This window comes from Equus quagga, chromosome 5, assembly GCF_021613505.1.
Source record: "Equus quagga isolate Etosha38 chromosome 5, UCLA_HA_Equagga_1.0, whole genome shotgun sequence".
NCBI classification, from domain to species: Eukaryota; Metazoa; Chordata; class Mammalia; order Perissodactyla; family Equidae; genus Equus; species Equus quagga.
In genome coordinates, this window is record NC_060271.1 from 15,932,077 (window position 1) to 15,957,984 (window position 25,908).

Consider the following 25,908-nt stretch of genomic DNA (forward strand, 5'->3'; position numbering starts at 1 on the left):
ACCTATTTGGATATTCAACTAATCATCTCTGGGCAACCTCCTGTATATGTACTCTATTGGAAACCAATATAGACTGTCGATATATTTCATGAAAAAAAATGTACATGTGAATGCTTTGCAGACTATACAGTGATATTCAAATGTTGGGGTTTTTTTTAAATGATTTATAATTTATTACAAATATTTTCAAACTAATGACATTTATCTCTTTCACCCCATTATAGTTTGGTTAGTGGATGAAATTCAAATGTTGGTTTTTAATGTGCTAATTTAATAAAAGACAATTAACAAAGCCACAGATATCTTAAAACTTTATGTTTTTAGTCTTACTTCTTTCATTTCTTCCATGTGCTTCACCGAAAGCTCTTCTAGATTTCTGGTAGCAGCCCTCAGCCTGTCTTCACCGTGCTAGAATAAGCACCAGATAAAAGACAGTTGTTCTTCTGCAGTAGCAAGGGGTTCAATCCCTTCTTTCTTGAGATGGTGAAGTACGTCTTTGAACTGAACTTTTCCCTTGATAGAAGAGATAAGCATATGCGTACGTACACACACACACACACAACTGAGCGCGCAAGAAATCTGATATGCATATATGCCTAGAATTAGATTCTCTAAAAAGTATAGTTTAGTTTCCCTATTAACTAGTGGTTCTGAATCCAGTTACAATGAACACTTACAAAAAATAGCTTACAAAAAAAATTAAAGCTTTGAACAGCTTTTATAATAAGAAACGACACGATATATATAATGCAAATGTATGGTAGAGTGTTTTAAAAAATACAAGCTTTCCTGTCTGCCTAGTTCTTAAGCTTACAATTTAATAACCTGAAAATCTCCCAAAGGCCCCTTGCAATGTTATAAATTCAAAAAAAGCTTTTGTTCCTTCTACTGAATATTTAGAAATAAAAGGACTCCTCTGGAAGGTAGAGAGCCCACTAATTTGATACTGTCAAGGAGTTATTTCGCTCACAGAATGTGTATTATAATTTTTGTTGACTTCTAAGTCATGCAGCTTTCTTCTAAACTTCTTGATCTAAGACTGACATCAATACTGTCTTTAATTTTTTTAAGTTGAACGTAGTCAACTTGCACTACCCGGTAGGTGAAAGAAATGTCTGCTGACTGATGAAGTGATATCTGTTACTAGAACCATTAACTATGAATAAGACTCTCTGTTATAATCAAACAACTTTTAATGAAGTTAATCTGACCAGAATTGTAGTGATAAGCATAATTATTATTTTACTGCAGCTAGTCCACATAATTACCTTCACTTTTGTTTTTTTAACAGCAAAACTATATTTTTTTAATTTTTCTTCTTTCTTGCTAAGTTTTCCAGAGTCTCATCATTTTCATATCAACAGTTTCGGTGGATGATATATAGAATTTTAATTATCATCTGATACTCATACTGAAAGAAAAAAGGACCCTGGTCTGAATCTTTGTACCCCCATGTGCCCTCCCCATGACTTATAGCTATAAATCTTCTTGTGCTCCCCCACCCCCACCCCCATCATCCGGTCCCCATTCATATCCTCCTTCTCCCTAGAAGGTCTCTGAGCATTATTCAGTTACTTGTGGTTTTGGTCCTGTGTATCAGAGAGCCCAAGACACTAGGAGTACATAGCAACCTGGGAGGCCCACTTGGCAATATGGAAAAATGCTTACGTTATAATGATAAGAGAAAAAGCAGAATGCAAAAGTATTATTACAACTATGTGAACACCAGACACACAAGGAAAAGACTGGAAGCAAAGACATCAAAATGTTAAATACTGTTGTGACAAATTGATGAGATTGTAATTAGAAAATAAGTGTTTGAATTATTACAACTCTTGTACTGTGGGTTGCCTGCCCCCAGGGAGTAGCATAATCCCCCCCATGTTGTAGGTGTGGAGCCTTAAGTTGGAGGAAGTTGAAAGGAAAAAGGGATGGGGGATATTAAGGATTCCTTTGGATCCTTGGCTTCTGGGAGATTTGGGGGCATCAGAAGGTAAGCAGGGATATAGGAAGAGGAGGCTTGCTGGTCAGGAGGACAGTGTAGGTCAATATCCAAGTGCATGACTCATCTGAGTTCCTAGACTTGACCACCCCCCAAAGCCAGTGATCTTTAATCTCCATTCTACTCAGCCATCCATTCCCATGGCTACATCCGAGCCCTTGTCATAACCTGAACCACTGCTGAAATCCTGCAATCCTAAACTCCAAATGTCCCACTCTCACCACCACCTTCCATACTTCCTGCTTTCTTTTTATGTGTGGTAAATATATGAAATCTAAAATTTACCATTTTAACCATTCTCAAGTGTAGAATTCAGTGACATTAAGTATATTCACAATGTTGTGCAACCACCACCACTATCCATTTTCAGAATTTTTCATTACTCTAAACATGAACTCTGTACCCAGTAAGCAATAGCTCCTCATTTCCCTCTTCGCCCAGCCACTGGTAATCTCTACTCTACTTTCTGTCTATAAATCTGCCTGTTTCAGGTACCTCATAGAGGGAATTATACAATATTTGTCCTTTTGTTTCTGGCTTATTTCACTCAGCATAATGTCTTCAAGGTTCATCCATTTTATAGCATGTATCAGAATTTCCTTCCTTTTTAAGTTGGATAATATTCCATCATATGTATTTTGTTTATCCATTCATCTGTTGATGGACGTTTAGGTTGGTTCCACCTTTTGACTATTGCAAATAACACCACTGTGAATACTGGTGTACAAGTATCTGTTTGAATGCCTGCTTTCAATTGTTTTGGTTATATACCTGGGGATGGAATTGCTGGATATATAATTCTGTGTTTTAACTTTTTGAGGAAGTACCATAAAAACAGAAATAATAGTCATACTAATGGATGTGAAGTTGTTGCTCTCTTAAACTATATTTATTCTACAATGACAGTGAGATCTCCAGTCCCTGGACCATTACATCCTCTCAAACTACCAGATACTCTTTGGTTTCACTTATGTCCCCCTCAAGCCTGGACCCAATTGTTGATCCTTTCAAGTCTCTCATCAATGTCCCCAATTATCTTGCTCCTTGTCCCACCTTCCTTGAAAATCCCAGCTCTGGAACAGTTTAACCACTTGACTATTCTTTACCTATTTTAGTTTGCTGAGTGCTGGTAGACAAAAATAAAACAAGCATGCAGACTAGAGCCACTACAAATTCATGGTCTGCAGCCTGAGCCAAGTTTCTCTACTTGCATAGTCATTCTATGCATTCTTTGCCAGCTTCTGTTACCATTTCATTCAGCAACTATTTGGAACTTCCACCTGTCCTGTCAAACTCCAAATTTCACCTCTCCCCTGTTCTGGCAGATCACCTTTTCTCTCACAACACTAGTAAAACTAAGGTCATCATCATGTCAGCTTCTTCCACTACCACCAACATACTAACCCTCATCTTTAGACATCTGTCCTCTTTCCTTTCTCAGTGGAAGATCTTTCCATTCTCCTGACCAAAGCTAATCCCTTTACCTATGTTCTAGATCCCACTCCATATTGCTTCCTCAAGAAAGCTTTTTCTTTTCTGTAAGCTCATTAGCTCCCTCAGTACTAATGTCTTATCCTTAGCTCAAGATGTCTCTGTTCTTAAAAATAAAGATACAAAGATAACCTTCCTTTGATGCCACCATATCCCCCTCATGTTATTATCCTCTTTCTAATTTGTCTTTCACCCCTCAAACCACTGTATTTTGGCTTCTGCTCTTACCACCGTACTCAAACTCAGTTGACAATGACCCTCAAAATGCCAAATCCAACTGACATGTTTCTGTTCTTTTTATATATGATCTCTCTACAATATCTGTTTGCTCCTTTCTTGAAAGTGCTTCCTTTCTCTGCTGTGTGATATCACTTTCTCCTGTTTTTACTCTTACCTCTCCGGCCTTTCCTTCTCTGTGTTCTTCCTGGGCTCTTCTTCCACACCCTTCAAATGTCGCCATTCCTAAGAACCTGCCTTTGGCTCTCTGCCCCTCTCACTATCATGGTGATTAATGGTTTGGACATAGGAGCCTGACATACCTTGGTTCTAACCCTGGCTCCACCAATTTCTAGCTGTGTGACTTAGGCAAGTCATCTAAATCCTTTAAGCTTTGATTTCCCCAAAATAAAATGGATATAATAGTAATGCCTACCTCATTGGGTTGTTAGGAGGATTAAATAGTAATCTATTTCTGCTAAACTCCAGATCTATCTAGAAAAACTAGCAAGAAACAGAAATACTGAAGTTAGAACAAATACAAGTGCATACGGCAGAGACTGGCAGTTGTCTTTCAATATTTATTCATTCCTTTTTCCACAGAAATAAGACATTCAATTTTTTGACTGATCACACGGCTACCTGCCTTACTGCTAGATATAGCCATGTGACTAAGTGTTGACCAAGGGGATGTAAATGGAATGTGTGCCACCTCTAGGAAGTGTCCTTATAGGAAAAGGATGCCCTCTTCCTCACTCCTTTCTCCTTTCTACTGGCTAGAATGCAGACAAGATAGCTGACGCCTGAGCAGCCATCCTGGACACCATGAGGTGGAAGCCACATGCCGTGGATGATATACTATCACAAGAGATGAAATCTGAGTCTCCTGATAATTTCAAGATGCTGCCCTATCATCTTTTTATGACTTTTATGTGAGAGAAATACATTTTTTTTTCAAGTCATTATTATTTTGAGCTTTCTCTCCCTCACGGCCAACCAACTCCAACCACTACAGGAGGGTTACTGAAAGAATAAGACACAAGGGACTATGCTGCAAACTAAACATGTCTACACTGGAATTGGATATGGAACTGGACAGCCATTACTAGTCTACCCTGACCTATGAGATCCTTCGTCTCTGGGTTTCCCTACAAATCTCCCCTCATTAACTGGAGTCTCTACATGGATAGACTTTCTTTGCTTGCCCATCAGCAAGGCTGAAAACCCATTCAAGTCCTGAGTCTATGTGACTTTTCCAATTAAGTCATTTCTGTTCTTTATCTCTTAGTTCAAATTTATGAGAGACACTTATTTGTTGCTCACCCAAAGAATTGTGCCCTCCTCTCCGAGGTTAGTTATATAATCCTCAGTCAATGAGTTGTGGCTGGAATAGGTTGGAAGCAGGGGTACAAATATGGTCACCAAAGCCTACTCTTTAAGCAAGGATTGGCAGAGAGGTACAAGTTCCAGACGAGAGGATACAGGCCAGGAAGGCAATATAAAATGAGTCTACTATCTAAGGCCAATGCATATCCAATTGTCTAGTGAACAATTCAGCTTGAACAATCCACTCATCTTTCTCTTACTGTATTCCCACTCCTCCTTCCATATTCCAGTTAATAAAATCCCCATTGATATAGTTTCCCAAGGCAGAAACCTGGGAGTCATCCTTGGCCTCTCCTTATTCATTCCACTCTCATGCACAATCAGTTCCTGAATTTGTAGATTCTACCTCTTTTATCATTTTCTAATTCACCCTCTCCATGTCTAAGGTTGCTGATTTAGTCTAGTCTCTCCTCACTATTTGCCCAGTTTAGTGTAATAGCATCCTTAACTGATTTCCCTGCTGCCAGGCTGGACCTCATCCAATCTCTACTCTACAAAACTCTCAGACTGATCCTTCTGAATACAAATCACTTGCTGCTTAACATGGCCATTGCTTTCAGGAAGAGTTCAAACACCTTCGCGGGCACCAGAGATTCTTCACAATCTGCTTCCTGCCTGTCTCTCTAGTCTTATCTTCTGCCATACCTTGATATAAGCCCTTCACACCAGTATACTTATTGATCCCCATCATGCAGCTTGTATTTCCATGACTTTGCACATCTGGGCCCCTCTGCCTGTTCTGCTATGACATCCCAGCACAAACATTTTTCCAGTGGATTTATTGGCACTCAATGGTTGAGTAACTTGAAAATTCTAACAAAGCAAATCTTGAGATAAAATAAATCCACTCTTTGAATTATAAATGTGCTGCCATCTAAATTGTGCCTAAAATTATCTACATAACAAAGCATACAAGCATACTAGTCTCTCCAAGTAGATACTGAATAAATGTCCATTGAGTGTCTTAAAAATCCACTCTCAGGGAAAAAGCACATCCTGTAGTGTTCTGGGGCTTCCAAAAACTTCTAGATACAAAGAATGAGGTGGTAACGCTGCCAAAACAAGCTGAGACAGAGACAAAGAATTTCAAATGGGAAGAGGGCAAGGAGAATGGGTGCAGAGTCATTTCTACTTGTTCTTACTTCTCCTAGCAGGCGCCCTCCCACTACAGTGCAGGGGCCAGGACCATACCTCATGCTACAGCACCTCTCCTGGCTCTGACAAAGGATGAGCTTTGAATCCCATGGTCTTTCAGTGACACGAGGGAACAAAGTAAATAGCGTTGCCATGAAAACTGAAATATCCAGTCAAGTTCTTCATTCTCACCTTTGCTTCTTCGTTCTACACAAATATAATTTAAAGCTTACAGACGTCTTAAATACGATCCATGTTTGTATACACAATTTCTTCCTTTTCAATTCTCAAATGAGGAGAAAAATACTTTTTAAAAAAGTTGAATACAATGTAGCAATGTTTAAATGCTTAAAATATAAAATTAAAGTGAAAAAGAAAGGCAAAATGTACACTATAACTACATAAAGATGTACACATGTGACCAAGGATTGACATAGAACAGAAAAATGAACTGTTGACGTGTTAGGACAGAGTTTCTCAACCTTGGCACTATTCACATTGTGGGCTGGCTAATCCTTCGTAGTGGGCGGATGTTCGAGTATAGGAGGATGTGTAGCAGCATTCCTGGCTTCTACCAACTGGATGCCCAGTTGGGACAACTGAAAATGTCTCCATTCATTGCCAAGTGTCTCTTTGGGAGGGGAAGGGGGCAAAATCATTCCCCAGGTTTAGAACTACTATGCTAGTGTGAGAGGATAATTTTTTTAAATTATGTTAATGTTGCCAGAAAGGTGTTTCTTCAATAAATATATATTGAGGGGAAAGGAAAGTGCCTTAAAATATAGCACCTAACAGACCCTTTTTTCAAGAATTAAAATTTATTCAGTTTCCATTTAACAGGAAAAATTGAAAAAGGTGTAGAATTAGTTTTTCTTTTCTAAGCTATTATAGAAGAGAAAGCTGAATTTCTCAGTATTTGGAAATTTGACCTGGCTGGAAGCATGAGACATCACAAATAATGGCTGTAATTGGCCTGAGAAATAAAAAATCCAAATCATTCTAGCCCCAGAAATATCTGTTAAAAATGTACCCTTTGCATATCTTCAAACTACTGAAGAAGAAACAGTAAGACTCAACAAGGAACACATACTTTCAGACAAATTAGTTTTCCAAGCTAAAATACAATTGCACTGGATCTAAATGACTCATTCTATTTCTAAAGCCCTCTGTTCCAGTCTTTTTAGGACTATTGAGGCTGCCGCCTTGCCAAAAATATTTATTTTCAATCATTCCTCCTCATTGTTTTCGTTTCTTGGCTCACAGCACAAAGAATGATTTCTGATTAAGAAACTGACATGAAGAGGAGACACAAGAACTGTTTCAAGCATCTCCTTTCCAGAAAATTCTATCGTATCAAGGTGTTGGGTTCATATGGGCTTAAAGTTGAAATCCTGTTACATGATCATTCTGAATGATCTTTTCACATGCATGAACACATCACTAAAATTTAAGCCTAACACAGTATTCACTTAAGCAAGGAACAATCTTCTTTCTTTATATAAGCCTAGGGTTGGCCCAAAAATGCATTATGATTTTTTTCCCTCCATTTTCAAGCCACACTTGGCTGGTAGTAATTTACTGCTTGTATTTACCAGTGTGCGCTTCTCCATTCAAGTCTCTAGTTTACCCAAGACAGAAAGCTCGCTATAGTGCAGAGAAACCGAGAAAATCTTCCAAATGATTCTAGGCCTGGAGAATGTGAAATACTTAGCGACCCAAAGCATTTGTAGCAGGAAAGCGAAAGGGGGTGGACTACAGATGACAGAGGTAGTGGAGACAAACGGACATTCAGTAACGTGCAGCGTGGACGAGAAAGGGTGAAATGGCTGTGGAATGAGCAAGATGAGAAAACTGGTGCTCAGGGTGATGAGAGAAGTGGATGAGGTTGTAGCTTGAAAGCAGAAGGGAACTGACTTGATGACGTCTGAAGTTGAGGATACAAAGGGTCTCCAGAGCTTCATCGGGAATTAAAGTGGAAGCCAAAAATGGCAGTTCTTTGTTCTCAGGCCTCAAACCGGGGGAGCCGTGGCCTCGTGGACCTTGTAACGGCCTGGACCGTCAGGTGCCGCCGTCTGTGCAAGGGTGAGTCTTGGCCTGGAAAGTGAGACAAGGACTGCCTACCTAACTGGGGCGTTCTGAGCCCTCTCTCCATAGGAGCGGCAGCCTAATTCCAGATGCCTGTGGCGGCTGGGTCCCGGGCAACGGGCGAGTCGTTCTTCAGGCGGAATCCCTCCAGCCCGCGGCTCGGAAGGCCGAGCCAGAGGAGGCTCTCGTCCAGTCGTTTCGGGCCATACTGGGGAGAGAAGCGGGAAAGACCGGGAACGCTGAAAAAGAGCGGAGAATAGCTGCTTCCCTCCTCGGGGCTGAGGCGGGAAACTCTGGAACCAGGCCGGAAATCGTCTTTTGGAGAGGCGGCGAGGGTCCCCGGGCCGCTCCGCTCCCCCGCCGCTCCGCGGCCCGTCGCAGGTGCCTTAGGAGTCCCGGGCGTCATAGCAACCGCGCTCGCCGCAGAGACGCCAAGGCGTCCTTCCGCTGGGAACCATAGAAACGACGCACACCATTGGCTCAGGGGCGGTCCTTCCTGTGGAGACCATTGTTACGACGCACATCATTGGCCTTCGGGTCGTGGGGCGGGGTGCCTCCGGCAGGAACGAAGGTACGTCTCATTCCATTGGCTTCGTAGTAACCATGGTAACGTCATGGCGCACACTTGCGATTTAGAGGTTACATTTTGTTACAGAGCATTTAGTTCTCAAATAGCTTCCCGGCAGGCCTTTTCTAGAGCCCCAGCCTAATAACCTTGGATTTATTTTTCTACAGTAACTTCATTCTCAAAAGGGAGAGGGTGCTAGGTCAGAAGTTCTGAATTTTAGGCCTAGATCTGCCACTACCTACCTGGGGCACCTAAGACAATCACAACACTTTTGGACCTGGCTTATTATCGTAAAAACGAACAAACCGGAGTTAACTAGAATTATCCCTAAGGCTGAAGACCTTTGAAAGTCCTAAGCACTAAAAATTCCGTTTAGGCGAACCATATCCTCCACCCATGTAATGCAAAATAAAAACTTCTAAATGACACAAAATTTAACATACGCTCGGTTTACATCATCTTCATTTTAATGCTCTTATGGCCAGATTCTAGTTAGTTCATCAAAGCTCGACTTTACTCATGTTTTGGGGTCCTTGCCTTGCTGGTATCCCAAACACCTACTTGCCTTTCTTACTCTTATTCTAGGTCCGCACAGGATCTTTCCCAAAGCTTTGCAGCTTCTACATGCATTATCTTGACGACTCTTACCCCTTACTTTCCAGAAGTGCTCTCGCCTCTCCCTCTGGCACCAGAGCCCTTCCAAGTGTTTTATCCCTGATGGAAAATGCTCACGACCATCACCTCCAGCCCACTTAACTCCTACTTATCAGATCAAGCGTCACTTCCCCAGGGATTTGTTCCTTGGTCCTCCAATCTAGATCAAGTTCCTTCTTATTTGCTCTCATTGACTCCTGTTTCTTTTCATTCTTTCCTTTTTTAAATACACTTCCACTTGCTGTTAAAACAAAAACCAAAACCTCTTGGGGCTTTTACACTGTAAATACTGTTTAAGTGCTCTGAATGGAAACTAAACTGAATTGGAAAACACTTTAAATAATTCCATGTAGGGTAGTGGTGGTGGTTTTTAAGCATTAACAAAACAGGATAGGAAATAGTTCCCAAAGGAAGGAATGATTGTGGCAAAAATAAACGTTAGGATCACTTCTAGTTTTAACTCCCTTTATTCTCATTGTACGTTCAAAGATGATGACAGTCATCATCCATACGAAGATACAGATGTCGGGAAGAAAGTCAATCTTCCACTTCCTGCTGCTTCAGCACTGCAGCCACTGCTGATAGAGCCTGTTGCTTTTGGGGTTTTGCCTGACGGTAATTTAAAATTTTTGTTCAGTGGGACTGCTGCTTCCACAACAGTCCTGATGCTGCAGTTCCTGCTCCTCAGCTCAAGTTTACACTTCCCGATTCAATGAGGTATTTCAGTGCATCATGGCGCTTCTGCTGAAATCTTTCCAATTAAAATTTATTGTACCTCTATTATCCATCAGATGCATTGGGCTAACCCTTCCCAACTCACTCCAAGAAATATCACAAATTGCATTCAAAATCAAATTTTTATGTGAAGTACAGTACCTGCTCCTACCTAGTTATTAATGGTAGTTTTTCACATTGCACTCTGGAGTTTTCTGGACTATACTTCTTGTGCATTCCCAACCCAAAGCCCAGGGCAGTGAGAGGAGCTTTGAAAACCTCAAGGATTCAGGGCTCGAGCAGGTCACCAGCATAATACTGCCTCGCTAAGTGAGAAAAATAATCATTGCGACCATTTATTGTGAACTATGTGCCAGGTGCCAGACTAATGCTTTATCTTCACCGTTGTTTTTTTTTTAAAAGATTGGCACCTGAGTTAACAACTATTGCCGATCTTCTTTTTTTTTCCTGCTTTTTCTCCCCAAATCCCCCCAGTACATAGTTGTATATTTTAGTTGTGGGTCCTTCTAGTTGTGGCATGTGAGACACCGCCTGAGCATGGCCTGACGAGCGGTGCCATAGCCCAGTATCTGAACCCGTGAAACACTGGGCTGCCAAAGCAGAGCTCGCAAACTTAACCACTTGGCCACGGGGCCAGCCCCTTCACTGCTTTATTTAAATCTCACAACAAATGGCATTATTTTGCAGAAATTATCCCCATTTTATAGATGAGTAAACTGAGACTAAGTCACATGTCTAAGTTTACAAAGCTAGTAGGTGGCACACCTGGAATAGTCAAGCCTGACTACAATGACTCCAAAGCCAAAACTATTTACCACATTGTAATGCTTCCCTCAGGGCAGAGGTCACCAGTGGGCCCCTGCCTGGCCCAAGGTGATTAAGTTTCCCTGCAAAGCAGTCCTAAATATTTGAAAGGTAAATTGTAAACTCAAATAGGGACTGAATCTAGGACAAGATACAAAAAGTAAACGGAGTGGGAAGCTCGTCATTCTAGAGGCATTCTATCTCTAGAGAGCTGTCCTCTCCTACGCCCATCTTTGATAAATTTCCAAAAAACAACATCTTTTCCACTGTATCGGCTTTTGGGCACACATTTTATTGCACTTAATTTTTTAGATATCCATTTCCCAAATTAGGCATGTTCATTCACCTTTTTAATCCTCAGGTCCTACCACATAGCAGGCATCAACAAATATGTGATCTTCAAAGCATGGCCATTCATGCATCCATAATCCTTTTTATAGTATGAAGGAGGTTGATAGTCAGGCCCCATATGTATATTTTGAGGAATATAATTCCCAATAAGCTCTTTTTCTTACAAGTGAGAAACAGCTCCTGTTCATTTTCAAAATCAAGTTGACATTTAGGTGAGTGTGTCAGGTGGTTTGGTCATAACTGCTTTGCCTTTGTTTTCATTTTTAATGAGGATGAAATGATCTTTAAAAGACAAATACCAAACCATATTCGCCTGCACACCACTCACTGCTTTGTCCCTTCATTTTCTGTCTTTATGAAAGCAAAGGATTTATTCTAGTTCTCACCATTCGTAAGAGCCCTGGTCCACTGAACAATTTTTAATCCTATATGGGCTTTTTACTTCAGTTTTTGTCATCTATAAAAGCTGTGTGTCGAGACTGAAGGTCATCCACTATCTTCTCTTCTATCTCTATGCCTTTTTCTAGTTCTTCTTCTGATAGCAATAACTTGGTTTCTGAGTCTTTGGTTATAATAACCACAAGGGACCGTAGGGACTCAAGGATATTAGCCACCACCACTTGATGTCGATAAATTTCCAAAGCATTCCGTGCACGATCAATTACGATGGAGGGGTCAGTCTCCAACTTAAAGGAAATTATAAATGCTTTGGGAGCCCAGTCTTTAACCAAAGGAGAAAGCATTTTTGGCACCATCTTCATTGTTATCTGTATTGGAAAAAGAAAAGCTTAATAAGCAAACAACGGTCACTACCTACCAGGTCAATCTCATGGGAAACTAAAGAAGCAGGGACTCAGATTTTTGGCTATGTCAATTTAAGTGGGATTTCTCTTTCTCAAACTCTTCAAAGCACATGAAATGCTTAGCTTAAAAGCCTTGGCTCTATAGGGTTCATGAGGATGACTAATTTCAAGGCTTCATCCATACTCTGGGGCAAACCACATCTAATGACTCAGCCCTGGCCTGCCACCCTCATCACCATTAACAGAGCTCTAAACAACAGTGTTACATTTTCTCAAACATTCCCCTTTATTTTTTCAACCAAACTCTCAAATAAACAAATGCAAATAATCTATTCATGCAAATGTTACTTTGGCAAAAGCTCAAATAAAGTTGGGTTTATAAACAAAGTTTTTAAGCCTCTCAGCCTAAAATATTTCTTACACTAACAGAATGGCTATTTGATTTCATTTAAAAATTGTCACTTGTAATACATCTTAGCACTGAGGAAACAGATCTGATTTTCTTTATTTTCACTTGATCAAAACTCCTTTATACCACTCTCGATCTCTTCTAAAGGGAATGTTGAGTTGTTTTGTGTACTTTCAAGACAGAAATAAAAAATACGGGATAAACTTAAAGCTCCCAGAATTTCAAAAGTGTGAAATCACTAAGCTAATCATCAGGATTTCCCCTCAAAAAGTTGGCAAGTGTAATAGGGATCATATACCCATCCCCACTTTACTTTTCTCCTTAGCATTTAGCACTACCTAACATAGTATGCATTTGACTTACTTATCATCTCCTCTGCAGAGTATAAGCAACATAAGGACACAGCGTGTGTCTTTTCACTGTCTTATCTCCAGGTCCTACAGTATGTCTGGCATAGAGCATGCACTTGATAAACATTTGTTGAAGAAATGAACAAACGCACTATCCTACAAAGTCAGCAAGTGCTCCACAGGTAGAGTTTCTCCTATTTAAATTCTACTTGTATCACCAATAAATGACTAAGAATTCCCTAAGGTTCCAAGAAGCCAGGTCATCTCAACATCTCAACCACATTGCTACCCTACCCATACGTCTTCCTTAAACTACAGCAATAACTTCCATCCAGTCTATCCCCGACCACCCTCGCTCTCAAATTCACCTTTCATACGATGCTAGAATGTTCTCCTCAAATAAAACCTTAATCTCATTCTCCTATTTCTGTTTCCCCCGGCTTCACAGGACAAAGCCCAAGCTCCTTAAGAAAGAATACAAAGTCTTGTATGAAGTGAGTGTTTCTTCAGTCTGCCCTCCACCTCCACCACTCTCCCTGTTCTCCAGCTTTACCAAACTTCGGTTCACAGCATACTGCCCACTTCCAAACTCCAATTATGTACCCTATCCGGAAAGACCTTCCCTACTTTGTCTAGTATACCCTCTGCTCATCTTTTAAAACCCAGTTCAAGTCATCTCCTCCAGAAAGCCTTCCTTGACTTCCCCAAGATTCACTCACCCCACGTTCTGACTTCACTTTGTACGTACCTCTACTAGAGCATTTATCACTCTGTATTGTAAATTATGTCTGTATCCAGCTCCCTCACTAGATTGTGAGGTCCTTGAGGGAGGGCGGTGTCTTATTCATCTCTGTATCCCTAGTGCCTAGCACATACGGAATGCAGACAGGCCATCTCCAGATCAAGAGGGAATTAACCCAAGATTGGTTATAGGGGATCAGATCTCTGGAAGAGAAGCGCCCATCACCTGCAGTGGGCCCCCAGATGACTGGATCTTGTGTTGAGGCATTTCAGAGACAGGCACATAGAAATCTGACACGGCCGCAGCCAGGTAAAACATCGCAGAAGAGCCTGCAAAGATAAGCACAGGGTGTAATAAACCGGAAGGGGGTATAGGATCAGTTCATTTTCAATTCAGGCTCGCCAGCTGTGAGACCCGGGGTAAGGAGTGGGTAAGGGGACAAGTGTCGGGGAGAAAGGCTCTGCCTCGGGGCAACCGGTGGACTCCCAGGGCACGCACCTAGCGGATTGAGGGCCTGGGCCGCAGCCTGCAGCAGATGCAAATAGTCCGCCAAAGTGGTGAACTCTACGGCCAGGAAGGTGCCGGCAGCCGCAGCCTCCTGGTAGCTCCGCAGAGCCGCAGCGAAGCCCGGGAGTGCATTCTCCTCGGCCTCCAGGCTCAGCAAGCCCGAAGGGCCTGGGTCGGAGGGCCGCAGAGCCGACAGCCAGGTCTGGGGCGGGAAGCGGTGGGCAAAGGGGAAGGCGGAGCGCGCGCGGTACAGGAACAGAACGCCGTAACCCGCGGCCAGGAAGGCCTCGGCCGAGGCTGCACCGCGCCGCCCGCTGCTGAAGTTGTCCAGGAAGCGCACTGGCCGGGCTTCCAGTGGCACCTTGGTGCCTCCAGAAGTGACCAACACCACCCGTCGGCCCTGCTCGCCCAACCTGGCGGCGAAGCGAGCCATAACCTCGGCCCAGCGCGCGGCACCGGCTGGCTGGGGGAACTCGGCGACCAGATCCACTTCCGCCATCAGTCTCTGGCGCCCCCGCGCCTGCGCAGGCTCCAGGGCGGCCGGCACCACGCCCCTTGCCCCCATACCTGGGCCACGCGCAGCCGCAGTAATGAGGGGGAGGTTCGCTACCCTGCGCTGGACGTCACTGTAGGTTTCTCCACGTCTGGAAATGCGTGCTGATTCTGCCGTACAGCCCAGAAATATTGACGCCGAGCTGACGGGGGTTCTTGGCTGCGCAAGCCTCTGGAAGGGTCACGTGCCATCGTGTTAGTTCCCTAGCCTGGGTAAAGAACAGGCCATGTTTGATCCTTACCGGCCACCATATAGGCCTTCTTGGACTTGGATTCCAAGGGAATTAGGCTGGGGGCCATTTAACGTTTGAGATTTGTGTGGGAGTCGTTTTTCGGTTTTTTTAACCCCACAAACACACCCCAGGGGTCAGTAGAGTCACGCCCCTCCCTCTTGCCCTTGAAATGTTGGGAACGAGGCTGCCCCGTCGTGGTCACGTGACGCCGGCGTCCCGCGTAGCCTGGCCTGGCAACCGTCCTGGAGACGGACGCCGCCGGCTGCAGCATGAACGTGATCTACCCGCTGGCGGTGCCCAAGGGGCGCCGGCTCTGCTGTGAGGTGTGCGACGCCCCGGCCGAACGGGTGTGCACGGCCTGCACGGTCACTTACTACTGGTAGGCCCTGAAAGGTGGCACCTGGGCGCTCAGGTCCCTCGCTCTCTCCCCATCACAGATGTGGGCCTGGCTGCCTTGCGTGAGCCGGAAAGGCCCCACCAGGAAACCCTCCAGGCGGCTCCCACACGGGTCCCTGGGACTTCTGTGTACTCGTCTGCCTCCTCTCCCGCTCACTCGCTCGTCACCAGACTTTGTTGAGGGCCTACTGTGTGCTGTGCACTGTTCTACTGGGGGGAGTTCCTGGGGAAAACTCGGTAGACCCTCTCCCTCAAAGATCTAACATCTGCGGAAGACGGCTAAGTAAACTAACAAACACAAAACAAGGTAATTTCAGAGAGTGATAAATGCCATAAAGACGAAGGAAATGTGATGGGAGTCTGGGCAGACAGCCTTTCAGGGTAGACTGTTGATCTGAAGATAAGGTAGGAGCTGGCTCCTGGAAATGCTGGGGGAAGAGTGGCACAGTGAGGCTCTGAGGGAGGAAGCACTGACGCGTTTGAGCAGTAGAAGGAAGGCTGGTTTGTCCGGTGCACAGCCACGGTGGTGAGCGTGTGGGCGGCTAGTACAACAGAAGGTCGATTTTCTTTTATTCAGCATAACAATCTAAGACCTTTGCTTCAGATTAGACTATTTTGGGCCTGAGATAAAACAGCTAGGTTCCTGGTGTTCAGAAACCTACCAACTTGTTTAAAAAAGAAAGTCATTATGATACACCCTACGTGGCAAGTACTGACACTCAGGCTGTGCCATTCCCTGGGACCTCTAAGGACGGAAGCATGGTGACTGGGACAGGATCTGGAAAGGTTTCTCTGAAGAAGTCGCATTTGAGCTGAGTCTCGAAAGGTCAGTAGGAACTTGCTTGGTGAAGGAACAATAAAGAAGGAAGGGTAGGTCACTCCTGGGGTCCAGGATATCTTAGGTAAGGGATGAAAGAACACTTTGTTCAGAGCTGGGTAGAGATTAGAGAAGATGATAGTGGAGGGAGCAGTCATTGGTTTTCAAACTGCAGTCTGGGACTCATTAGCAGGTGGTGAATAAATCACAACCAGCATTTTAGGAAAAAAAATAGAAGAGAAAGTATCAGAGTAATCCTAGTTGAATTGTTTCTTAAAACTTTTTGTTTTGGTGTTTTATGTGCATATGTATGTTTGTACTGGTAAAACGTATTTCTTACTATGGGTTGAGTCAAAAAGAGTTTGCAAGGGGCCATCTGGTGGCACAGCGGTTAAGTTCACACATTCCGCTTTGGTGGCCCAGGGTTCGCTGGTTCTGATCCCGGGTGCAGACATGGCGTCACTCATCAAGTGATGCTGTGGCAGGCGGCCCATGTATAAAGTAGAGGAAGATGGGCACGGATGTTAGCTCAGGGCCAGTCTTCCTAAGCAAAAAGAGGAGGATTGGCAGCAGATGTTAGCTCAGGGCTGATCTTCCTCAAAAAAAAAAAAAAAAAAAAAGAGTTTGCAAAATCATTGTGATAGGTGGTAGTAGGAGTTTAAACAAGAAGATAAAGTTTAGGGCCAAATGGTGATGTGAGATCAAGGAGTTTGAAATTGATCCTGTGGGAGGCCATGATGGTTTTGACATGTTCTCATCTGCATTAAGGAAAGATGCCAGGCAGTGGTGTGCAAGATAGATTGGAGGGTAGGCACTGAAAGTTGCATAACTGATTGAGAAGTTGTTGCAGGGGTCCCAGTGGAGAGTGGACATACCTCTCTCAGACTGGGTTAGGTGTCCCTCCTCAGTGCTGTCACTGCACTGTTTATGTCTCCTGTCCTAACATTTATGACCCAGATTGAAATCAGTTGTTTAATGGTCTGTGTTCCTCCCTAGTCTGTTTGCCCCATGAGAGCAGGGATGTGTTTTCATTGCTGTGTCTTCATTGTGTATAGAATACAATTCAGAATTTGTAACAGAAACTGCAAAGCCCTGGTTACCTCTCTACCCTCATTTCCCACCACGCTCACCCCCTCTTTTCCGTGATGTAGTTTCAGAGGCTTTCTTTCAGTTCTAATTTGCTAAGTCTTTCCCTCCCTGGTTTCTTTGCCCAGCCTGTACCCTCTGCTGGGGACCTCCCCTTCACCCATGAATCTTCCCAGCTCCCTCTCATCCTTCAGTTCCCAGAAATGTTATTTCTTCCAAGAGGTCTTTCTGGAAATCCCAATCTAAATACTCCTCTCTCATTTTTCTCTCTCACATTTTTCTTCACTTTTCCTATACTTTTATATTCTTAGGTTTATTTGTTAAATATCTGTGTCTTTTACTAGGCTTAGTGCCCGCACATACCAGACACTCAATGATCATTTGCTGAATAAATGAACTTATGAATAGATAATAAACCTATTAACTGGCCAAGGAACAGAGGGAGGAGGTGATGGGTGACAGATTGGATTGAGGACACAGAGTTTGAGGGGCCTTCAAGTCACTTAGGAGAGATGGCCAGTAAGCAACTTTAAGTACAGACCTGGCACTTGGGAGAGATTAGACCCCTTTGCCTAGTATGAGCATCCACCTCTTCCCCTGTCCCCTTCCTCCCTCTGCTTCTTCCCCTGTCCCCTTCATCCCTCCACGTCTTCCCCTGTCCCCTTCCTCCCTCTGCTTCTTCCCTGTCCCCTTCATCCCTCTGCTTCTTCCCTGTCCCCTTCATCCCTCCACGTCTTCCCCTGTCCCCTTCATCCCTCCAACCAGAAGTACCTCCTTCTTCCCCTCAACTCACTTTGCAGTTACGCTGTGCTCTCAGATGACTCTTACTTCTCTTCTCCATTTTAGTTGTTGGTGAGCGTGTTATCTCAGTTTTGTTATGCTCCATTAGTGCAGGGTGTCATGTTGAGTGTGTGTAGAAGGACTGTCACATGTATGCTGTCCTTTGATCTGTATCAGGCCCATCTATGTATACCCTGAGGTCACCAGCAAAGTGTCTTGAAATAGTCGAAACTAAATATTTGATGAATGCATGAATAAATTATCATTTCCTATGCTCTTATCCTCCATTATTTTCTTTCTCTTCTTTCACTGCCTTTAATTTTCTTTAAGGTCTTCACCTCTTTGTTTCTCCCTCTTTTCTCCAGATTTCTATATCCTTGTGTTCTGGAGATTTCAATATTTTTCCATAAAATAAAACTGAGGTAGTTGTTCTATATCTCAAATATGGGGCCTTTAGTACCTCTCCCTCACAGGGTTTTTGTGATTGAATGTAAAGAATCTAGCACCATGTCTGGGACCAAGTTGGCACTCAATAAATATTCTTTTTCCTCATCCCAAATTTAAAGAGCAGGAAGGACAATCAACTTGAATTTGTGAAAGTTTATTTTTTTGGGAAATGATTTTTTTCCTGATTATACATGTAATTTATGCTCACTGCAGAAAACTTGAAAATATAAAAAATAAAGAAGAAAAATCATCTGTAATCTCATAACCCAGAGGTCAATAACTTGATATTTTGGTGAATTTCCTTACATTCTTTTTCTATAAATACATTTATTTTATACACTCTGTATAATCATGTGCATGTCATTCTATGTTGAATTGTGAGAATGTTCCCAGGGAATAGAACATTTTTAAGAAAAGGAAATTTTATTAAAGTACACACTGAAACATTACTGACAGGTGAAAGAGGCTTCAGTACTATAGGCTAGCAAATTATGGTATATAGATAAGAGTATTTTGCAATAATTTTTCTGTTTATTTAACATATGGGGCACAGATTACTGGCCGGGAAAAGAAAACAGTGAAATAGTGTTCAATAGTCGGAGACAGTAGGATCTGTGGTGAACTGGAGAATGAATGCCCTGCCTAAAGACATTCAAATTTAGTTTAAGAAACATGATAATGGCCAAACAGAACATGTCTGGCTCACAAGCTACTTGATTGTGAGCCCTGGATGAGAACATATTTTTAAAGTCTTTTTTTTGGTGAGGGAGATTGGCCTTGAGCTAACATCTGTGTCAATCTTCCTCTATTTTTTTCTTTTTTTTTTTTTGAGGAAGATTAGCCCTGAGCTAACTACTGCCAGTCCTCCTCTTTTTTTTGCTGAGGAAGCCTGGCCTGAGCTAACATCTGTGCCCATCTTCCTCTACTTTATATGTGGGACCCCTACCACAGCATGGTGTGCCAAGTGGTGCCATGTCCGCACCCAGGATCCGAACCGGTGAACCCCAGGCCGCCAAGAAGTGGAACGTGCACACTTAACCTCTGTGCCACCGGGCCAGGCCCAAAGATTTTATTTTTTTCCTTTTTCCTCCCTAAAGCTCCTTGGTACATAGTTGTGTATTTTCAGTTGTGGGTCCTTCTAGTTGTGGCATGTGGGACGCCCTCTCAGCATGGCCTGATGAGCGGTGCCAGGTCCACACCCAGGATCTGAACCAGCGAAACCCTGGGCCACCAAAGCAGAGCGCGCGAACTTAACCACTCGACCATGGGGCCGGCCCCTTAATCTTCCTCTATTTTTTATGCGGGATGCCACCACAGCATGGCTTGATGAGTGGTGCCATGTCCGCGCCAAGGATCCGAACCCACAAACCCTAGGCCACCAAAGCAGAGCATGCAAACTTAACCACTGTGCCACTGGGCCAACCCCATTCAACTTCTTTATGCGTAGGCCTGTGTTGGGTGTTAGGGGTGAGACAGATGAAGAATGAGAGAGCTCATGAATATATAAATAATGCTCACTTTATTTAGAAAGGAAGATATGTCAAATGCTCTCAGTGGAACAAAAGTTCAGGCAGTTAAGTTAATATTTCCATTGCTTGCACCATTATTCAACAAGCCCCTACTTAATAAATACCCTGTGGAACTCAACTGTTTCTATATCCTGGCTGTTAAGTGCTTTTATTGATTCGTTTACAACAATTTTGTATCGAAAAAACCTTTTTAAAATGCTTTGTGTCATTTCTGTAATAGCAGTCACAGTTTATGAAGAAAACACTTTATTGCATTTCTGTTGTCCCAGAAGGAAGGAAGGAAGGAGAAAGAGTGCTCAAACACAGCTGTGTATTGTGTATGACTGCTTTTGTGCTACAATAGAGTTGAGTAGTTGCAACAGAGAGCATACAGCTCTCAAAGCTTAAAATATTTACTATGTGGGCCTTTACAGGAAAACTTTGTTGACCCCTGCTCTAGGTTATTGTTACCTATTTTGGAATATGTATAAATGGAATGAAACAGTTAACTTCCTCACATTAAATAAAAATATGTAATAGGCAATAAAAATGCAAAAACCCAAGATTGTGTGCATCCAACAACAGTCTTAGAATACATGAAACAATAACTGTCAGAATTGAAAGGAGAAATAATTCAATAATAATAGTTGGACACTTTAATATCCCATTTTCAATAACGAATAGAACAACTAGAGAGAACAACAGTAGGAAATATAAGACTTGAACAACACTATAAACCGACTAGACCTAACAGATGTCTATAGAACACCACCCAATAACAGCAGAATATACATTCTTCTTAAGTACATATGGAACATTTTCCAGAATAGACCATATGTTAGACTATAAAACAAGTCTCAATAAATTTATAAGGACTGAAATCATACAAAGTATTTTCTCCAACCACAATGGAACAAAATTAGTAATCAATAGCAAGGAAATTTGGGAAATTTATGAATGTATGGAAATAACACACTCAAACAACGAATGGGTTAAAGAAGAAATCACGAGGGAAATTAGAAAATGCTTTGAGATTGTGGAGTAGAGGAAAGTTCCCCCCTTCCCCTTCTGGTTCTTATCACTGATGGAAAAATTAAAATGACATAAGGCAGGTTAACAGGAGAAATTCAAACAAAGTTTAATATGTGCACATAGGGAATTCTCATAAGCAAGAAGAATTCCAGTGACAGTCAGGCAAAATGAAGTATATATGCCGTTCTGGACTAAGGGAAAGGAAATAGAGACCTGGGACTTCAAAGGGAAAGAAGGCAATTTACAGGAGGATGAAAAGAGTTCATGCTTGGTAAACAAATGTTTGCTGGGCCATCTAGGCACAAAGGGACAGGAGAGGACTTTGATCAAATGGGCCTTGCTAGGTTCCTCCCTGTCTACCTCACCTAGTTCCTATGATACTAGAGTTATCTATGGTGATAGTTCCTTCCTGGGACAGGCCCTTCTATCTTAAATTCTTTTAGGCACTTTAGGGGAGGGTCAAAGGTTCTTCTTGAGCCTTCTGAGCCTTGATTGTTTTCAGCTTGAAATAATCTGCATCCCAGAGTGCCACATCTTGAGGCAGCCTGCCCTGAACCCTGTCATTTCCCTCTTCTGAAATTTATCTGGAAGTTTCACATATTAAAAGCTGAACTGGTGACTGTGGAGAGAGAAAAGGGGTTAGTAGCCGAATGGTAAGAAATCTGCAAAGGGAGAAAAGAACATAGATTAGAATGAGGATGAACAAACAGAAAAGAACAGATTGGAGCACATTTCCCCACACCCCGTTAAACCAGTTCCCCAATCCTGGGATAGGTCAGTCCAATAAAATGTGTGAGCTTCATTTATCTGCTGGAAAATGTTAATCTTCTCTTTTAATGATATAAATTGCATACTACTTGCCCTAATTGATTCACCTAAAAGCAACATTTCTCACTGGTGATTGCACAAGCTTCTCCTTGCTGGGCAGTCAGTGTGTTCAGAGCACGTCGATTGTGGAGCACCACAGAGGCTGGACTGTTAACCTCTGACTGGAGTGTTTTCAAAGTTTGTACAGTGGTATTGAACTCTTGTTCCATTACCATGGAGAGATTTAAGATCGCCTTTCCAATTCATAATCTCCAAAGCTGGGGAAAAGAACCTGGAGTTGTGATACACAAGCGGCTTCTCTATGATATCTCCACTGGCACATTTATGTGGCACAAACTTAGGAACAAAGGAACCCAAGTTTGTAAGTTGGCTGACATTTAGGGTGGAGTATTTGGTGACAGAAGGAGCTAGGAGAAGAGTCAGAGTGATGTTTTTCTTTTGGATACCGTACCCTGTGGTCATCCATCTTCCATATTGGTCCACCAGGTGTTCATATCAGAAGAAACAAAGAATAGCTAAGGTTCTTTTGCACTATCTAGATGTTGACATAACCAACAGTCAGATTGATTAGTTAGCATGGCCAGGGTTTAGTAAACTGGCATAAGGGGATGTTTGGTCTGCACTCAACCTGTTGAAAAAGAGAGGGCTAGTAAGAGTAAGACAGACTGAAAAAGAGCCCATAGTGGAAACTTAGGAGAAGTAGGGTGGATAGAGACCAACTCTTTCCAGTCAGCTTTCTAAGAAATGATTTTAAAAATATTCGTTAGTAATAAAAGGTTGTTTTTTTAAGTGTGTGCATCTGGAGTTGTAAAAGTGGAGGGGATGGGGAGAATAGGTGAAAGCAGTTTCTTGGTCTGTGATCTTGGGAAAAGCTGTCTACTTCATGATGCCAGCTGCTTCTGGGGCCTGGGAATTGGCCCTGGGGATCCTTAGTTTTAGGTCATCTGTGGGAACTGTCTCCCAGCTGTCTTGAGAGCGATGTGCTGGGTCTATTTGGCATGGCTTGCATGGATCCAGGAAGATTTTTCTTTTATTCTGATGGCAGTGTAGGTGATTAGTAGTACTTCATAAGCTCCTTCCCAGGAAGGTGATGGCACATGTTTTCCTCAAAGACCTTGATGTACATTTGGTCTTCTGGTGGCAAGGGATGGCAAGCCTTCGCAGTCGGTGGGAGCCACACCTCTTTTACCTGTTGACAATGTGCTTCAAGTATACTAGTTAATTCTTGTGTATAGCTAGTCACAGCATCGAATTTTTCACTTAAGTTCCTACAGTATTCACTTAAGCCAGGAATGAAAGGTTTAGAGATGCTGGTAGGCATCGGGTGTCCAAAACTATTTCAAAAGGAGTTAATCCATGATCTTTATAAGGGCTCAGGGCAAAGCTTCTGGCCATTTAAGTCCAGTTTGAGAATGATATGGGATATGAAATTTTCATGAGTGCCCCAGAGTTTCTGCAAGCAAGCGGTTTATGTCTGCTGTAAAATGAGTTCCTTGGTCTGATTCAATCCATAAAGGAATGCCTAAATGAGAAATAATTTCAGTTATTCATTTCTTTACCAGTGTTGTGGCATCAGCACGTCTAGATGGACAGCATTCTGTCCATCCACTAAACATGCAGACAATAACCAAACAGTGACAGTAGCCTAAGGCTGGGGGCAAATCTATAAGATTGATTTGGAGTGCGGCAAAGGGCAGTGTGGGCCTAGGAGGACGTCCTGGGGTATGTTGATTTCTCCCAGAAATTTGGTGAGATCTGCAAGTAGTGCACTGGAAAATAACTTGGTCAGAAATTTTGTGGATGCCAGGGCAAAAGCAATTGTCTGTCAATTCCTTAACTATCCCCACTGTACACATATGTCCCATTTGATGGGAGATAAGTGCAAGCCAAAAAGCCAAAAGCAAAGGAGGTACAGGAATTCCGTTTGGCCCCATGTCCAATCCATGTGATCATTATTTGTCACCCTTTTTTGTCCAATTGTTATTTTCAGATTGTGGGGCATTTGTCTGATAGTTAATATTATCAGCCGGGCATTAAGGCAGGTTTAAAAGTTCAGCGGAAAAAGGTTAGGGGGGTCTGTTTTGAGCTACATGTTTAGCAGCTCTGTCAGTCTTATCATTTCCTAAAGACAGAGCATCTGTCTCCTTAGTATGGGCTGAACAATGAACAATGGCAATTTTAGAAGGAAGATGAAAAGCTTGCAATAGGGCAGGGAGTCTATGCCCATTAACAATAGGAGTTCCTGTAGAAGTCAAGAATCCATGGATTTTCAAATTGTGCCAACAGCATGCAGACTCCAAAAGCAAATCTGGAGTCTGTGTAGATAGTGGCAGTTTTCCCTTTTGCTAAGGTGCAAGGTCTAGTAAAAGCTATGAGTTCAGCAGCTTGGGCTGATTTTACAGTGGCTAAAGAGCCTTGAGAGTTTCATGAGGGGAAACTATGGCATAACCAGTTTTTATGTTTCCCCGTAAATTTCATTTACAGGAGCCATCACAAAATAGAAGTAAGTCTGAGTTATCTAAAGGGATGTCTGAGAGATCCTCTCATGGCTTTGAGACCAATTCTATAGTTGTAAGGCAGTCATGTCGAGTAGAGTAAGGCTGTCCATCATCAGGGAGGGTTAATCAAGTAGCTGGATTTAAAGTGTTACAATGATGTTTGTGATGAAAGGATTGGTCAGAGAGCCTGCTCATAGGTGGTCTGTCGCTGTGTAGAGAGGTGCTGCGTCCTATGAACTTGTAAAACAGCAGACACGGCATGGGGAACATAGAGATGAATGGGGGAGCCTAATGTAAGAGTACTGGCTTTGTCAAACAAGGTGGCAGCTGCAGCCACGCACACAAGCATGGGGGCATACCTAATGCCACAGGGTCTAGTTGGCATGAGAAATATGCTATAGGACATATCTGAGAGGCAATAGACTGTCCTAGATTGCCTGTAGCAATCCCATTATTTTCCTGGCAGTATAGATGAAAAGATTTGTGAAAATTAAGTAAGCCAAGAGCCGGAGCTGTGGACAAAGCAAATTTTAATGCTTCACAGGAGGTTAATGCCTGTGAAGGCCAGGAAATAGGCTCTGGAATGATATCTGGGAGAAGGGCATATAGAGGTTTAGCAAGGGCTGCAAAGTTAGGAATCCATTAGTGGCAGTAACTAGCTGCCCTTAGAAATTTATGTAGCTGTTTTGTCATTTGGGAGAGAGGGATGAACAAAATTGACTCAAGGCTTTTGAGGGTAGCTTTTGGATGCCTTGAGATATCTCATGCCCTAAGTAGGTACCAGTCATTCGTACCCTCTGAAGTTTAGATCTGGAGGCTTTATGGCCTCATGCAGCTTGTGTCTTCAGGAGAATGAGGGCGTCTCTAAGAGCTCCCTGTTTAGTTTGGTTACAGAATGCAAGGTTACCAACATTCTGAACAAGTGTGGAGCCTTGGGTAAAGGCTACAGAATCCAAGTCTGCTTTACAGACTTGGGAAAATGTTGAGGGGGACTTAAGGAAATCCCTGAGGTAGGTGTGACCATGTTAATTGCCTCCCTGTAAATGTAAATGTAAAAATAAATTGTGAGTCAGGGTGCAATGGGATTGGAAAGAAAACTGAGTAGAGATCAACTACTGTAAACCAGGCTGCATCAGCAGGAACTGAGGTCAGGATGACAGCTGGATTAGGGATCACAGGATGCTGAGGAATTACACAAGAGTTTCTGACTCTCAGATCTTGTACAAATCTATAGATCTGGTTCCCAACTGAGTCAAATTTGCCTTCTTCATTGGCAAGACTGGAGTATTAAAAGCTGAGGAAGTAAAAACTAGTACACTCTGTTGCAAAAGGAAGTCTTACAGATTACGTTCTTTGTACTGCGTCCCTGGAGAGCAGGTATTGGGCTACTGATGGAAACGGTGTATTCTTTTTCCAAGTAATGTGCATGGGTTCTGCACTCGGTAACAATCCTACTTCATTTGCATGTGTAGCCCAAAGACTAATTGAAACATC

At 42.8% G+C, this 25,908-nt stretch overlaps 3 protein-coding genes across 18 annotated transcripts in view; 1 reads left to right on the forward strand and 2 right to left on the reverse strand.

Moving 5' to 3' along the window:
- Positions 1 to 8,704, reverse strand: part of CCDC30 (coiled-coil domain containing 30) — a 137,214-nt gene extending 128,510 nt beyond the window's left edge. For 5 of the 11 annotated variants that reach the window (XM_046662523.1, XM_046662525.1, XM_046662522.1 and 2 more), the window contains exons 1-2: positions 8,144 to 8,704; positions 331 to 513 (exon numbers count right to left, since the gene is read on the reverse strand). Coding sequence is in view for 10 of the 11 variants with exons in the window: in XM_046662525.1 (XP_046518481.1) it covers positions 331 to 348 (18 nt within the window). In the remaining variant the exon portion in view is untranslated. Of the gene's footprint in view, positions 1 to 330; positions 514 to 1,268; positions 1,412 to 8,143 lie in introns of all 11 variants that reach the window. The other 6 variants (XM_046662517.1, XM_046662516.1, XM_046662519.1 and 3 more) reach the window with 6 other exon arrangements.
- A 2,642-nt stretch (positions 8,705 to 11,346) lies between these two features.
- PPCS (phosphopantothenoylcysteine synthetase) lies at positions 11,347 to 14,817 on the reverse strand. Its single transcript, XM_046662526.1, has 3 exons — positions 14,229 to 14,817; positions 13,956 to 14,059; positions 11,347 to 12,193 (listed from the first exon to the last, which is right to left on the reverse strand). Exons 1-3 carry the CDS (start codon positions 14,800 to 14,802, stop codon positions 11,870 to 11,872), a joined length of 1,002 nt encoding a protein of 333 aa, XP_046518482.1. The 5' UTR covers positions 14,803 to 14,817; the 3' UTR covers positions 11,347 to 11,869.
- Positions 14,818 to 15,273: 456 nt separating this feature from the next.
- The window catches only part of ZMYND12 (zinc finger MYND-type containing 12), a 36,570-nt gene continuing 25,935 nt past the window's right edge, over positions 15,274 to 25,908 (forward strand). For 2 of the 6 annotated variants that reach the window (XM_046660368.1, XM_046660369.1), the window contains exon 1: positions 15,274 to 15,401. In XM_046660368.1, the coding sequence (XP_046516324.1) occupies positions 15,292 to 15,401 (110 nt within the window). In that variant the 5' untranslated portion in view covers positions 15,274 to 15,291. Of the gene's footprint in view, positions 15,726 to 16,022; positions 16,245 to 25,908 lie in introns of all 6 variants that reach the window. The other 4 variants (XM_046660370.1, XM_046660371.1, XM_046660373.1 and 1 more) reach the window with 4 other exon arrangements.

Excerpts from the sequence above, each read along its gene's own strand:
- PPCS (XM_046662526.1), bottom strand. The coding sequence starts at position 14,802 with ATGGGGGCAAGGGGCGTGGTGCCGGCCGCCCTGGAGCCTGCGCAGGCG. Across the intron at positions 14,060-14,228 it reads CCAGGCCCTCAATCCGCTAG|GCTCTTCTGCGATGTTTTAC; the intron begins GTGCGTGCCCTG and ends TTATCTTTGCAG. Across the intron at positions 12,194-13,955 it reads CATCTGGGGGCCCACTGCAG|ATAACAATGAAGATGGTGCC; the intron begins GTGATGGGCGCT and ends TTTCCAATACAG.